We start from the raw sequence: 16,096 nt of genomic DNA, 5'->3' as shown, positions 1-16,096 counted from the left end.
AGACTAATAGCTCGATGCTCTGTCTCCACTGTTTCCTGAGAAGTGCACAGACTTGGGCACTCACACTATCTTCCAGACTAACAGGAATTTGTGTGGCTTTTTTTTAAAAGCTTGGCTTCCTAGGAGTTGCTCTTGGTTTGGTGTTGCTTATTTTTCAGACAGTATTTAGTTAGAGGGTGTTCTTAATCTTTTTGTTTCACTGAGGCTTCCACCCTTTGTTGGTAAAACTATGTGTGGCTTGGAGAATCTTTTCATTTCTGCCCCTTGCCTTTGTCTGATTTCTCTTAAGTGGGTACAGCCACTGAAAGCACACAATCTCCCTTATCCCCAGGGTTGATTGTGATCCCAGGAGGGTTTCTCTTGTGCCTGTCACTGTTTCTATTTTAAACTTCAGTTTGCTATGCAGTTTGGTTCGTTGATACCAATGCTTTCTTAACTGCTCTTCACCAAGAGCTCCACTGTTTCTGACATTGCACTGTTACATGGAACTCTCCAAGCTCTGTTCCAAATAAAGCCAGGCCCCCTCAGATAGAGCTATGGAGTTTTTCATCCTTATGGCATGCCTGTCCTTCTGTGCAGAGCCTGAGTACCACTGCACAGGAGCTGAGGGCAGAGGTAGCAGCCCAATGCTCCCTAAGTGACATCCTCCTGTGTGAGTGGGCACTAGGGGAGCAAAGGTCCTGGTCACCTCAACTTGCCCCTTCTGCATGAACTTCCACTCTAAGTAAGCTGGAGGGTAGGGGTACTAAGGGGGCCCTGGTGTTCTTATCCTGCCATGTCTAGAATAGAATTGTTGTTGTTGTTGTTATTATTTATTGCTGTACTAAGAACATTTTTTTAAATGATTGGTATTTTTACATTTTATTTTTTAAATATTTTATTTATTTATTTGAGAGAGAGAGTGAGAGCATGAGAAGGGGGAGGGGCAGAGGGAGAGGGAGAAGCAAACTCCCTGCTGAACAGGGAGCCTGATACGGGACTTGATCCCAGGACCCTGGGATCATGACCTGAACCGAAGGCAGATGCTTAACCAACTGAGCCACCCAGGTGCCCCTGTGCTAAGAATATTTAATATGAGAACCACCCTCCTACAAATTTTTAAGTGCACAATATAGTATTGTTACTTTTAGGGACACTGTTGTACAGCAGAAATTCCAGAAATAATTGATCTTGCATAGCTGAAACCATACCCATTGAGCAGCAACTCCCCATTTACTCCTCTGTCCAGCTTCTGGCCACCACCATTCTACTTCTGTTTCCATGAGTCTGACTGCTTTAAATACCTTATATAAGTGGAATCTCTGTTGTACAAGTAGGTGCAGAATGGGGAAAGATAGCCTCATCATTTCCTTGGTACTCACGTGGAATAGAACATCTTCAACACTTAAGTCCTTACCATTCCAGGGTAAAACCTAAGAACACAATGCTAGCCTGGATCGTGCAGAGAGGGAATCCCTATTTTCTTCACCACATGTGCCTAGAGCAGATTACCCAGAGTAGAGCAGAAAAGGGCTTCTACAATATGGAGCTCGGAAAGGAGACATGATGTGGGGGGAGGCTTAAATGCTAGACTGCTATTCTTAAGATTTAGTAGATTTTCTTATATGATCATTTATCTATTTTATATGATTTGGACAATTTCTGGAGACTATACAGTATTGTTCTCTATAAGTTTCACGAGTGAAGTGTTTGTTTTGTTGGAGATAAAGTCCACTAGACTCCTCACTCTGCCAGTCCAAAAGTTCCTAATTTATTTGATTCTGATGTAGAACATCTGCAGACAGTATTATGGAACTCACCACTTACTCTTCAATGTGTCATCATTTGTGCACACTCCGTTACCAAATTTTCACGATTCCACCTGATACTTTAATCAGAACCTCTTCTCCATTACCCTCCATGGCCTTATGTCAGACTTTCATCATTTTTTACCTAGATTATTAAAATAACACAGTAATTACTTCACAGTGCTACTACCACACCTTGTGAAAGCTCAATTCTTTTCAGTCTCTATTTTACCATTTCAAGCACTCCTCACTAATTACAGAATATATTCCAAACTACCTTGATTGATATTTAAGACCCTTCGAAGTTCTTATTCTAACCTAACTTTCTGTCCTCACCAAAAACTCTCCCTTCTTCACCACCCAAGTTATCACATACTTCAAACATACTAGCTATTTTCTCTTCATTCAATATGTCAGGATACTGTGTTTCCATACCTCCCTACATATAATTATCTCTGCCTAGAATTTTCTTCTTGCTTCTCTGTGCAGCCAATCAATGCCTACCATTAAAAACAAAGTTGCCTTTTTGGGGAAAGATAGCCTCTTTTAGGAGAAATTTGCAAACTCCATAAAACAAGGTTTGCTTTTTGCATACCTGTATCATCACATTTAGCAATGGGTTATTTGGGTTCTGTATTGAATAATAAGATTCTGAGATCCTTGAGGACAGGTTCCTGACACACAGTATGGGCCCAAGAAAGTCTGAGACTTGCTGAGTTCAGTACCTATTTCAAGGCCTCACTTCAGCCACTTGAGAACTAGTTGTAAAGAGTTTCTTTATATCTTAGATATCTGCACTATAAGAACTTACACTGCTAGAAAACAAATTTAAAGTTAGAGCACCGAAATTTTGTCCCCAGAATTTTCCTTAGAGGAAATCAAAGGACAGTATATTCAACACTAGAGAGTTGAAGGATATTAGAGAACAGAAAGCAAATTCACTCAATAAATTAGCCAAAAGTAAGAAATTAAATGAAGGGTGAATGCTAAATACAATCCCTACCACCAAGGAATATGCAGTAATGCAGTAGAAATTGGGACTATTAAACATTTGAGGACAGGAAAGGAATACTTGAGGAATCACAGAATTTTACCCTGGCCAGTAATAGAGGGTGAATATTCATTCAAGAAGTAAAGAACTATTACTGTGGAAAGTATGGGACCTGGAGGAGTATTAATTGGGTCAATATCCACTGTTGAACTGAAAGAGAAGATTGAATTAAACAGTCATTACAATTTACTTAAACCCATTGTCCCAAAGGAGGGTGAATACATTTTTAGCTGGCTGTAACCAATTCATCAAGTATACAGAAAAAATGTGAACATCTATTGATGTGTCTTAACTTGAAAAGATAAGTAAGCTTCATTAATATTTAATATTCAGATTATTTTTGGTACTCAAAATTAATCTGTATAATACCTGGTCACACTTATTATACTTAAGTTTGTCTGAAAAAGAATTAGTTAACCAAAAGACAGAGGGATTTAGAGCAGTTATTTGCTTTGCAGTTATTTGCTTTGAACATATTTCTATGTCTTACGGATTAGGTGTGCCAAAACTGGGAGAAGGGGATACCAAGGGATTATGTTATTTTAATTTGATTTGTTCTCCAAAACTTTATAAGGAACTTAAATAGATTTGTGTCAATAAGCCTTGCACTGAAGATAATTCTAGTTATTAAAACTCACATAAATGATTATAAAATGATAGGGTTGACAATTTCACCCATAATATGAACTCTTTGTCAGCTAAATCACAAAGTAAAAGAACAAGAAGCTATGAGAACTGACAATAAACTGGCTAAAAACATTCCAAATTATTAAGAAACATTAATTTACAATATGGATTTACTTCCATTATTAATAATGAACTTGACAATATATACTGTACCTTGATATATTAGCTAGTGATCATGACAAGCAAAACATTTAAAAAGTAAATATAAAATACATAAAATTCTATAAATTTTTTGCAGTATTAATACTCACCAGCTAATAAATGAAGGGTTTAAATTTTTCACTAAAAGTGTTCTTGAATGTTTCTTACTAATAGCAAAAGGACAAAAGCCACATTCTACTGAGAAAATACTTGTTTTCAGCTACTGTAAAAATGGCTTACATAAGTAGTATGACAATAAATAAAATGCATTTCTTATCAGCAAAGAGTATCAAAAAGTAAACAGAAAACTACTTCTAATGATTTCAAAATAAATGATTTTTTTAAATGATTAAATGTGGTAGAATCAGATTTGTCTTACGGGAAGGAATTTTGCGTTATACAAAAGTATGGATGATTTTAACATCTGTATCTAATAATCTTTCACCAACTGTAATGACTCCTATAATAAACACAACGTCTATGACAAAAACCACAATAAGCCATGGGTTAAGTGGTGAATTTGACTGGAATTAAATAAGAACTTCCATAGAAGTGACAGCAATATCAACCAATTTGAAGGTTATTCATGACAATCTTTGTTGGCAAGTTATTGAAACAAACATGGAAGCCTGTGGTACAAAGTACACCAATATCATCAATTATGATTAATTTTATAAAAGCAATACCTCATAGAACAAGATTTTATGGTAATATTTTATAGTAAAAGGAGCAATGATTATGAAACTATTTTGTGCCATATAGATATTCTTTGAAAATCATATAATTTTTAAATGTTAATGAGCATAAAGCAGTTGTATCATCAATGTATCATTTCAAATTGTAAATTAGCATAATTTATTTTAACTTTGTCTTTTAAAATTTCTACTTCCTGAATATATTAATGTTGTACATAATATATGCTGTCAGTAAATCTATAACATGTAGATATCTATTTTTATGTTGAGGATGTTATGTTCAGAGAAGCATTGAGATTATTCATCTAAAAATTTACCCAAAGTTGTTAGAAGGAAGGTAAGAGGATGGCTTGGAGTAATATGAGGGAAAACAAGAATCCATTAATTCAAAGATGTCTAGAATTCCTGTAGTACAACCAATCAACCAACACTCTTCCACCCAGTGTAATCAAGCCAATGCTCAGAGAGAACCACAGCATATTGCAGGGCCAGAGATTAAATGTAAACATCTCTCCTGGTCTTGCTAGGACAGTAGCCTCAGTGCCCTAACAACTTCCACTGAAATATAGATTCCCAGAGCCCCAACACATCTGTCTCCAAAGCGATTCACATCTTTATAAACGAAGTAGAAGATAGTATATACATTCATATACAGAGCATTGCAGAGAGTGAAAAGCAGATTTATAATTTTGATTATCCCCTTGAACATATAATTCTTCATACTGTGTCTTTAGAACAAGTAGAAACATCACACAGCTAATTTGTTAGAGGTTTAATATACTGAAGATGGTATTTTAATTAATTTTGTGTTGGCTGGAAGGAAAATGCCATGGCTTTTGAGACATGAAATCCTCTCTCACTGGAAGATCACATTACTATTTCACAGTGACCGACAGCCAAGAATTTTTATACAAATTTAAAGAATATATGGTCTCAACATGATATTGACGAGTAAAACTTGGCAGTAGATGGTTAGTGATTAAAAATGATGATGAAAATTAAGAAAAGCAAATTGTGAGCATCTAGTTAACTTCATACTAGCAATGAAATCAATGTAATAGTTAGAAACTCAATTTTTTCTTTTAATCATTTCAGGTGCTGACAGGACATGTAATGAGAGAGCTGGAGAAGGAGCAGGCGAGGGAGAATTAATGACCAGAACTAGATATGTAGAAAACCTCTGTATAAAACTGACCATTACACCACAAATACAAATGAAATCTTAAAGAAATAAAAAGGGAGAAGTCCTGGGGCACCTGGATGGCTTAGTTGGTTAAGCATCCAACTCTTGATTTCAGCTCAGGATCTCCAGGTTGTGAGATTGAGCCCCACATAAGCCCCACATTGGGCTCCGTGCTAGGTGGGGAGTCTGCTTTGGACTCTCCCTCTGCACCCCCCTCCGTCCCCTGCTCTCTCTCTCTCACAAATAAATAAAAATAAATAAATAAATATTTTTTTAAAAAAGGGAGAGGTCCCTACAAAATATTCATATGCAAGGGAATGAACAAAAATGTGAATAATTCAGGAAACTCAATTATGAGTATTTAAAATAGTATGGAAAATATCAACAAACTTCTTTAACAAAATCAGAGAATGGCAAGCTTCCAAATACATAAGATAGTCAAAAATATAAATCAAATAGGGGACATTAAGAAATTTAAACCTGGGGTACCTGGATGGCTCAGTCAGTTAAGCGTCTGCCTTTGGCTCAGATCATCATTCTGGGGTCCTGGGATTGTGCTCTGTGGGGGGCCTACTTCTCCCTCTCCCTCTGCCTCTGGCTCTCCCTGATTGTGCTCACTCTCTGTCAAATAAATAAATAAATTCTTTTTTTTTTTTTAAAGATTTTTTATTTATTTATTTGAGAGAGAGCACATGAGAGGGGGGAGGGTCAGAGGGAGAAGCAGACTCCCCGCCGAGCAGGGAGCCCGATGCAGGACTCGATCCAGGGACTCCAGGATCATGACCTGAGCCGAAGGCAGTCGCCCAACCAACTGAGCCACCCAGGCGCCCCAATAAATAAATTCTTAAAAAAAAAAATCTAAACTTAAGTTGGATCAGATATGATATATGTCATCAACTATCTGGTAATGAAATATATTTGAGTAAAAGCAGCTGGATAGTACTAGAAAACTGTTTAAAAAAATGAAACTAACATTAACAATAATTTTAACTTAATAATAAAAGCAAAAAATGTATAGTAGTTTGATTTTCATTGACTATAATTCATATACTCTGAAATTTACCAATTTTAAATACACATTTCAGTGATTATTATTATATTCACATAGTTATGCATCCATCACCACAATCTTATTTTAGGACATTTCATCACCACGGAAAGAAAACTCTGCCCACTTAAACTCACTCCCCAGTTCAAGGTGACCACTAATGTACATTCTGTCTCTATAGATTTGTGTTCACCAGACATTTCATATAAATAAAATCATACATGCGGCCTTTTGAGTCTTGCTTCTTTTACTTAGCATAATGTTTTTGAGATCCTTCAGTACTTTAGCATAAGTACGCATAAATTTTGAAAAACATAAAACCAGTCAAAATTGAAATTTTTCTTTTTTTTTAAAGTGCCAAGAATGAAAGAAAAAATATTTACTTGATTCAATTATATATTTTTTAAGTTTTTATTTAAATTCCAGTTAGTTAACATACAGTGTAATATTACTCTCAGGTGTAAACATAGCAATTCCAACACTTCCACACAACATCAGGTACTCATCAAGACAAGTGTATGCCTTAATCTCCATCACCAATTTAACTCATCCCCCCACCCACCTCCTCTCTGGTAACCCTCAGTTTGCTATACTTAAATGACTCAGTTATTTTTAGATTAAGTAATATATATTGTATACACATCAGCAAGAGCAGAAATGCTCATATCCAATTACTTAATAAAATAAGTCTTGGCTTGTTCCTTTCCTAATGGGGATTTATATGGAAAATTCTCTGGATTGTAATCTTGGATTTACATGAATGATTCAGATTCAGTGCATGCCATCTTGGTGCTCATTCTGTGCCTGGCCAGAATCTTACACATACACCCTCTCACCTAATACCGCATCTCTGTAGGGTGGTCCTACATCTAATATATGGGAAATTTACTTAATTATGTGGACCTAGACTTTTCATTTGCTAAATAATATGTAAGAAATAAATGACTACAAAGTCCCTCCTAGTCTAATATATAATTATTTTTCCTTCAATTTCCTCAAAAGCACATCATAAATTGAGTAAAAGTATAATAAAATGTGCAATTGCTTATTGAAGAGGAAGAAAATTTTCTTCACTAATAGAATTTTTGTCTAAACTATATCATTTCTTTCCTTTATGTTGCTTTTATTCACTCATCATATAAGAACAGGTATATTAAGTGTAGAACTAAAGGAATAGTTTTAGAAATTTGCTTGGGAAAGGAAAGAGAGGAGTGAAAGAAAAAAATGCTGGGAAAGCTATCAACATAAATGAATGCCAGTTTTCTCTCTAAAATAAAATGAAAGGGCAAAATAAAGCTATAAAGTAGGTTTTATTCATATTAATTGCATTACACTTAACTGTATTCATTTTTTTTAAGATTTTATTTATTTATTTGACAGAGACAGACACAGCGAGAGAGGGAACACAAGCAGGTGGAGTGGAGAGGGAGAAGCAGGCTTCCCGCAGAGTAGGGAGCCCAACGTGGGGCTCGATCCCAGGACCCTGGAATCATGACCTGAGCTGAAGGCAGACGCTTAATGACTGAGCTACCCAGGTGCCCCATTAACTGTATTCATTTTATATCCAAGTTTTTCTGTTGTCATTGTTTCATAGGGCATGAAATTCCATGTATCAAATGTATTCGTTCCCAAATTGTAGCTGGCATATTCATTTCATCTAATAATCATCAAGACTTGCATTTCTCCGAAGTGCACCTAATTATTAAAATCACTGTCACAAAGGTCTCCAAAGCAAAATTCGTGCTCACTCACCCAATAATCATGAAACACAGCCGTTCAAAGAGGGTGTGCTGAGTGGCTGTCCTCTGTGTGCTCTTCCAGACCCACTGTCATCATTCAACATCTACTCTGTCTACTCCTGGAGGTTGACTGACAAGAACATCACTTTCATCTTTATTCTCCCTAATTTGTATGCATTATCCAGTTCTTAATAATAACTTAGACAGGAAAGCAGTGGAGGGAATTAAGGCTGGAAAATGGTGGTAGGACATTTTGACAAGGGCCTGAGTAGAAATAAAAAGAAGGAGAAAGTTACAGTTCATTGGAGAAAAGAGAACAGACATTCCCATGCACCTTCCTATCTGCATTTAGTCCCTTTTCTAAATGTACCACTCCTCCTACCCACAGCTCTTAATGTTTTCTTCCTATAAATCCTCACATATGCCCTAAGCCTTGTCCTTTTTGTTTACTGACCATGAGGATGATGTTTATTTTTTAAGCATTTTGAAGACAACAACAAGTGAGCCTGAAGCAGTAGCTGGAAGTGTCACTTGGAATTGGTCTCCATCGTTTTAAAATTCTTATGATATGTCACATACACCAGGTACTCAAATATTTTTATTTGGTTTATTGCTATTTTTTTTGTCTGATAATTATGTATCTCTAGATTGTCTCTAGAGGTGGAGCAGTGATTCAGTCTGTATAAGAAAATACAGTATAATTAACTGTAACATAGAAGGATTCCAACATACCTGTTGAAGCATATCTCCTAAGGAATTCACATGGAACATATGAATTCAATCAATACTTGATAACTTGACCATAAATATACATTCCTTTAATTGTGGAGGCAACATGTATATTAGTATGGACCCAATTCATGACTAGACTGACAGGGCTTGAATATCAGCTGACCCTTATTAGCTGTGTTCCTGTAAGTCATTAAAGACTTCTATACTATAGTTTCCTTATATGCAAAATGAGGATGATAATAATGCTGCCCTCATGGGATTGTTATGAGCATTGAATGCGTTAATGTATGTGAAACACTTAGAACAGAGTTTAGCACATAGTCATCACTTAATAGTTATTGATCATTTAATCACTCTAGATCCAATGAACAATGTCTAAAAAGCCGAGTAAAAGGGCGCCTGGGTGGCTCAGTCGTTAAGTGTCTGCCTTCGGCTCAGGTCATGATCCCAGGGTCCTGGGATCGAGCCCCGCATCGGGCTCCCTGCTCTGCGGGAAGCCTGCTTCTCCCTCTCCCACTCCCCCTGCTTGTGTTCCCTCTCTCGCTGTGTCTCTCTCTGTCAAATAAATAAATAAAATCTTTAAAAAATAAAATAAAATAAAATAAAAAAAAATAAAAAGCCGAGTAAAGACACTTTAGTATAATACGTTACAACCAAAGTAAAATCTATATGTTAGGGTTGAATCATTTCACTGTTTACTTCTTAACCACCACATACATACATTTACACACAATGCACACACTTCTCACTGTGAACAATAGTAATACTGGAATTGAGAAAATAAGTTCATAAAGATCTGAAGATGAGTCCATATTTTGTGAAATTCTCAGTACACTATAAAACACCAAATAAAACAGAAACTAAAAAGCCAATTATTTTTAATGAGTTAAAAGACTTTCTTTCATATACAAATTAACCCCTACATTGTGTGTGTGTGTGTGTGTGTGTATGTGCATGTACATTTTCTTTATTTTAGAAACAATGAATAATCTTAATAAATGACTTCAGTGATGCATGACAATACAATTTCCTAACCTTCCAAATTCTATGTTCTTTATATATTGTTGTAAAATGATCTCAAGAGGTGACAGCAATTGTGATAATAAAAGGCAAAAAATACTAATGAAACTACTTATCTAATTTTTCTACATGAACAAATTAGTGACAGTCAAGACCAACTGATAAAAGTATCATTTGATAGAATAAACAATAGAAAATAAAACCTCCACTCCATCAAATGCTTTTTAATTGCTGCATAACTATAAGAACATTGTTTCAAAGTGATGTGACCCATAGAATAATTTCAAATTATAGATGGTGATGCTGATATATTTAAAATTATATATTCTCATATCATCAAATAGAAATAGGAAAACATCCGTGCTAATTGTGGCTTTATTTTTTTTTCATTCTTTTTTTTTCCTTAAATGTAGCCTAACACAGGGATTGAATTCACAACCCTGAGATCAAGACCTGAACTGAGATCAAGACTTGAGCTGAAATCAAGAGTCGACGTTTAACCAACTGAGCCACCCAGGCACCTCTTTATTTTCTTTGTATAAAAGAACTTCTGGAGCCTTTCTGAATCAAGTAAATGGATCTTAAAAATGGATCTGTAGTGACTGAGTTTATTTTACTAGGATTTTCTGGACAATGGGAACTTCAGATTTTCTTCTTCGTAACATTCTCCTTGATCTACAGTACTACTGTGTTGGGAAATATTCTCCTTATAGTCATAGTGACATTTAGTTCCACTCTTCATTCTCCCATGTACTTCCTCCTTGGAAACCTCTCTTTTCTGGATATGTGTCTCTCCACTGTCACCACAACCAAAATGATCAATGAACACAAGACCATCTCCATATGGGGCTGCATGACCCAGATGTTCTTTATGCACTTCTTCGGGGGTGCTGAGGCAGACTTGCTCAATGAACACAAGACCATCTCCATATGGGGCTGCATGACCCAGATGTTCTTTATGCACTTCTTTGGGGGTGCTGAGGTGACTCTTTTGATAGCAATGGCCTTTGACGGATATGTAGCCATATGCAAACCCCTGCACTACAGGACAATCGTGAGCCACAGGCTGCTGAGTGGGTTTGTGATATTTTCATGGACAACTGGGTTTGTACACACCATAAGCCAGATGGTACTAACAGTAAACTTGCCTTTCTGTGGTCCCAATGTCATAGACAATATATTTTGTGACCTTCCCCTTGTGATTAAGCTTGCTTGCATGGACACATATACCCTGGAATTCTTTGTCATTGCTGACAGTGGGCTGCTCTCATTCATCAGTTTCATCCTCCTGCTTGTCTCCTACACTGTCATCCTGATCACTGTACAACAAGGATCACCTGGAGGGCCCTCCAAGGCTCTGCCCACACTGTCTGCATACATCATTGTGGTCACTCTGTTCTTTGGACCTTGTATCTTTATCTATATCTGGCCATTCAATAGTTTTGCAGGCAATAAAGTCCTTGCTGTATTTTACACTGTTATCGCACCCTTACTGAATCCTATTATTTACACCCTGAGAAATCAGAAAATGCAAGGGACCATGAGAAAATTACGGTTCCAACATGTTATCTCTACACAGAACTTCTAGATTTGAGCACTATATAATTAACACAACTTCCAAATACTGTGTTAATAGAAGTTGAATAGATTATATATAATACATGGTTTCACTCTTCTTATGTTAGAGTGACCAGTGCAGAACCATAACCTGTGCAGAAAACCATAAAATATTTTAATTCACATTTACTGCTGCTAAAGCACATAATGATAATGAGTGACCTACAGCAAAATAGACATTTGAAATCATTGAGCACTTTTCCATAGATATTCAATATATATTTATTAGTGAAGAATATTAAAAAATATGGAATACTAATAGGGATAATTTTAATAGATATGAATTGTTAATGACATTCATAAATTTATATATCTTTAAATGAGGTACCAGTACAAATCATGAGTGAAATAATATGAACAACAATGGGAAAGATACCATTCTAATCTCTTGATCCAATGAGACAAAAAATAAGAATTAATTAAATTTGAGAGTAGAGTGAATATAAATAACGCCAGAGATAATGTTAAGATACCAGAGGGAAGGAACCAATACAAAAACGATTTCAGTAGAACTACAAAAAGTAGCCTTGAAACCAAATGCTCCAAGAAATATTATAAGGATGCACAGTTGCCTTTCAAACCTCAATAAATAAAAGAAGAAGCATATTTCTTAATTTTAGATACTATATCATGTAACTTTTTCTTTCCGAATGCTTTACATAAAACTACACTTAAATTTGCCTCTGGTAAGCTTGTAATCCTTATTTTAATTATCAGTGAAATTTGATTTGTTTATGAGTGTTGAGGAGGGACCAGTGTATGCTAAATTGGGAATCCCATACTCATTGATGGTAATCTTAAGTATTCTCTCCTAATTCCAGACACCAACATTTCTTGTTTCCTCTAGGCAACAGCTTTCTAACTGTTCCTTAAGCACTGTATAAATTCCTTCCTCCATTGAATGCATTCTCTACAAGCACCCAGGGTGATGTGATTAAAATGCAATTTTCAATGTTTCTTCCCTAGCTAAAACTATTTTGTGGCATTAAGACGCAGGTTCATATCCTTCACTGGCTGTCAAAATCCATCCTCCCTCTGAAATTTAGCTCTAATGTAATTTTTTTTCCATAATGTTACATCACACTGACTTTCTTTCAAATTCTCCGAAGTATCAGGCATCTTAATTTAGGACTCTTTCCAGGCTATTCCCTTCACATGGAATGACTTTCCTTCACTTCTATACCCAGCTAACTTCCTCCTACAGTATAGAACCTGAAAAAGTACTACATTTTTAAAAAAAATATTTTTAAAGATTTATTTATTTGAGCGGGTGAGGGTTAAGGGAGAGGAAGAGAGAGAATCCCAAGCAGACTCCCTGATGAGCACAGAGCCCAACGCAGGGTTCAATCCCATGACCCTGAGATCATGACCTGAGCCAAAATCAAGAGTCGGAAGCTTAATGACAGACCCAGCCACGCGTCCTTCACAATATTACATTTTATTTTTTATTTATTTTTTTTAAAGATTTTATTTATTTATTTGAGAGAGAGAGAATGAGAGAGAGCACATGAGAGGGGGGAGGGTCAGAGGGAGAAGCAGACTTCCTGCCGAGCAGGGAGCCTGATGCGGGACTCGATCCAGGGACTCCAGGATCATGACCTGAGCCGAAGGCAGTCGCTTAACCAACTGAGCCACCCAGGCGCCCCACAATATTACATTTTAGAATACTTTTCCTGTATGTTCTTGGCCAGTTTAGATTTCTTTATTTTACTCATTTATAGCATGCTGTGATTTCCATCCTTTGCATAAATTATTATAATAATTATTTATATACTTATAGGTTAATGTCAGTTTTGTCTTTAGGCTATAAATTCTATGTATCTCCAGTATTTAGCTACATATTGGCACCCCCAGCAGTTCATACATATTTACTGAATGAAGAAAGAAAAATGAAATAACTATATTCTAGCAGAATATTATTTAATTTGACCTACAACTAAGGAATACATGCACTTTACTGTGAGATATTATCTGTTAAAAGATTAGAATACATCAGGGCATATATTGCTCATATATTTTAGTAATTGAATTACTAAAAGAAAAATTTGTTCCTTAAAGAAAAGGAACAAATACCATATGATTTCACTCATATGTGGAATTTAAGAAACAAAATGGATGAACATAGGGGAAGGGAAAAAAAGAGAAGGAAGCAAACCGTAAGAGACTCTTAACTATAGAAAACAAACTGAGGGCTGATGAAGGCAGGTGGGTGAGATATGGGCTAAATGTGTGATGGGTATTAAGGAAGGCACTGGGTGCTATATGTAAGTGATGAATCACTAAATTCTACACACCTGAAACCAATTTTGCCATTTTTGTTAGCTAACTATAATTTAAATAAAAACTTGAAAAAAAATATAGAAAAAAGGAACATGGAATACATGAAAAATTTCAGGAAAATGGAAGAGAAAAATAAAGCAAGTTCAGAATATTTGCTCTGAAAACTGTATTCAATTCTAACACAGTAAAATCAAAATTTCAGTCTTACATTATATAACACCCTATATTAAATAAATCATAACCATTTATGAGGGAAAATATACAACCAGTGGTGGATGGGATTATACTCCAACTGATAAAATATTATGTAAGATTTTTGTGTCTGTAGTATAGTACACTCAAAAACCTGAACCCCTCTGGTTACAAAACATCTAAGACTGCTAAAATCATCTAAAATAAACATTAAAATCAATTAAACATTTTAAAAGAAGGTAAAAAAAAAAATCACATTTGAGTCCAGTATGAAGCTTCAGCTCCATTCCAGGAGGGTAAACCAGCACTGAACCAGTGCCCACTCTAAGAACATCTACAGAACACTGTTGCCTAGAGATCCTACAAATTTGGGAGAGTACTGTGGTTTGGGCTCTGTGCCCTAACAGGCATGGAGATTGACTGGAGGCCATGCTGAGTGCACAGATTCTGAGGAAAAAAAAGAGAGAAAGAGAGAGATTATTAGAAGAAAGCCTGCCTAGCAAAAGCAGACAGCAAGAAAAAAAAATGTTATCCAAACTTGATTCTGGATATAGATGAAAATAAATGGGTCCTTCACAAAGGTTGGGCTTATCATCATATTCTTTGTATGTTCCCACACATCAGTGTGAGAATTTTCTTTTAACTTGCTACTTAAGGGTATAGGCTCAGGCATTTGGCAAAAGTAAACACAAATACTCAGTGAAAAAAAATGTTCCTTGAAAACAAGTTACACTGGACTCTCAGAGAAAGGTTTTGCAAATAAAAACTCCCACAATCAAAAATCATAAGACAAACAAAAACATCTCAGCAAATATGACAGTCAGGAGAAAGTGAAAAGACAATGCATGAAATGGGAGAAAAATATTTGTAAGTCATAGATCTCATAAGGGACATGGGTCCAGAATATATACAGAACTATTACAATTCCAGAATTGAAAGACAAATAATTAGAAAATGGGCAAAGGATCTAAGTAAAAAAGTCTCCAGAGAAGATATACAAATACACAAAAAGCACATGAAAAGATGCTCAACATCATTAGTCACTAGGGCTACACAAATGAAAATCGCAGTAAGATACCACTTCATATCCACTAGGATGGCTATAATCAAAAAAGATAGACAAGAACACAGAGCAGTTGGAACCCTCATACATTGCTGGTGGAAAATGAGAATGGTGCAACAATTTTGGAGAAAATTCTAGCAGTTCCTCAAAGTGTTAAACATACAGTTACCATGTGACCTAGCAGTTTCACTCCAAATATGTATGCAACAGAAATGAAAACACATGCCCACACAAAAGACTGAACATGAATGGTTACAGCAGCTTTATTCACAAAATAAAAAATTTAAAAAACCCCAGCATTCATCAACTGATGAATGGATAAACCAAAGGTGATATATCTATACAATGGAATATTTGGCAATAAAAAGGAATCGAGTACTGACAGATGTTATAACATGCATGACTCTTGAAAAATTAGTCAGTGTACAAGAAAGGAGGCACAAAAGACCACATATTGCATGACTCCATTTGTATAAAGTGTCCACAATAAGCAAATCTTTAGAGGCACAAAGTAGATTAATGGTTACCTAGGTGTAGGGGGAGGGGAATAAGGATGTGGTCTTTTGTGACTGACTTCTCTCCTTTAGCCTAATGTTTTCAAGATTCAACCACATAGCAGCATGCATCAATACTTAATGCTAGGAGCCACATCAGCAATGTGACAGAGTAGGAAATCCCTCCTTACCCCCCACAAACACACCAATTCATCCACAATTCATGGGAAAATTCCTTTTGAGAAAAATCAAAAACTAACTGAATGTCTCCTGCACCCCTGAAGAATGCTAGACCAGGCCCACTGAAGCATTTAAGGAAATTTAGGACACCCTCTCACTGGAGATCCTGCCAGATTTTAGAGTCCTA

At 35.9% G+C, this 16,096-nt stretch overlaps 1 protein-coding gene across 1 annotated transcript; it reads left to right on the top strand.

The window, feature by feature from the left end:
• The first annotated feature begins 10,657 nt into the window (after positions 1-10,657).
• LOC102741049 (olfactory receptor 4L1-like) lies at positions 10,658-11,671 on the top strand. The gene is made up of 2 exons (XM_006730621.2): positions 10,658-10,903; positions 10,979-11,671. The coding sequence occupies exons 1-2, from the start codon at positions 10,658-10,660 to the stop codon at positions 11,669-11,671; spliced, it is 939 nt and encodes a 312-aa protein (XP_006730684.2).
• Positions 11,672-16,096: the final 4,425 nt, after the last annotated feature.

Source organism: Leptonychotes weddellii, chromosome 9 (genome assembly GCF_054177405.1).
Source record: "Leptonychotes weddellii isolate Sample4059 chromosome 9, ASM5417740v2, whole genome shotgun sequence".
In the NCBI taxonomy this organism is placed as follows: Eukaryota; Metazoa; Chordata; class Mammalia; order Carnivora; family Phocidae; genus Leptonychotes; species Leptonychotes weddellii.
The sequence above is the reverse complement of the archived record's forward strand: the minus strand, read 5'-3'. Positions and strand labels throughout refer to the sequence as shown.

Bases quoted from the DNA above. Each gene is read 5' to 3' on its own strand.
- LOC102741049 (XM_006730621.2), top strand. From the start codon at position 10,658: ATGGATCTTAAAAATGGATCTGTAGTGACTGAGTTTATTTTACTAGGA. The intron at 10,904-10,978 runs AATGAACACAAG...GGGGGTGCTGAG, and splicing joins TCACCACAACCAAAATGATC to GCAGACTTGCTCAATGAACA.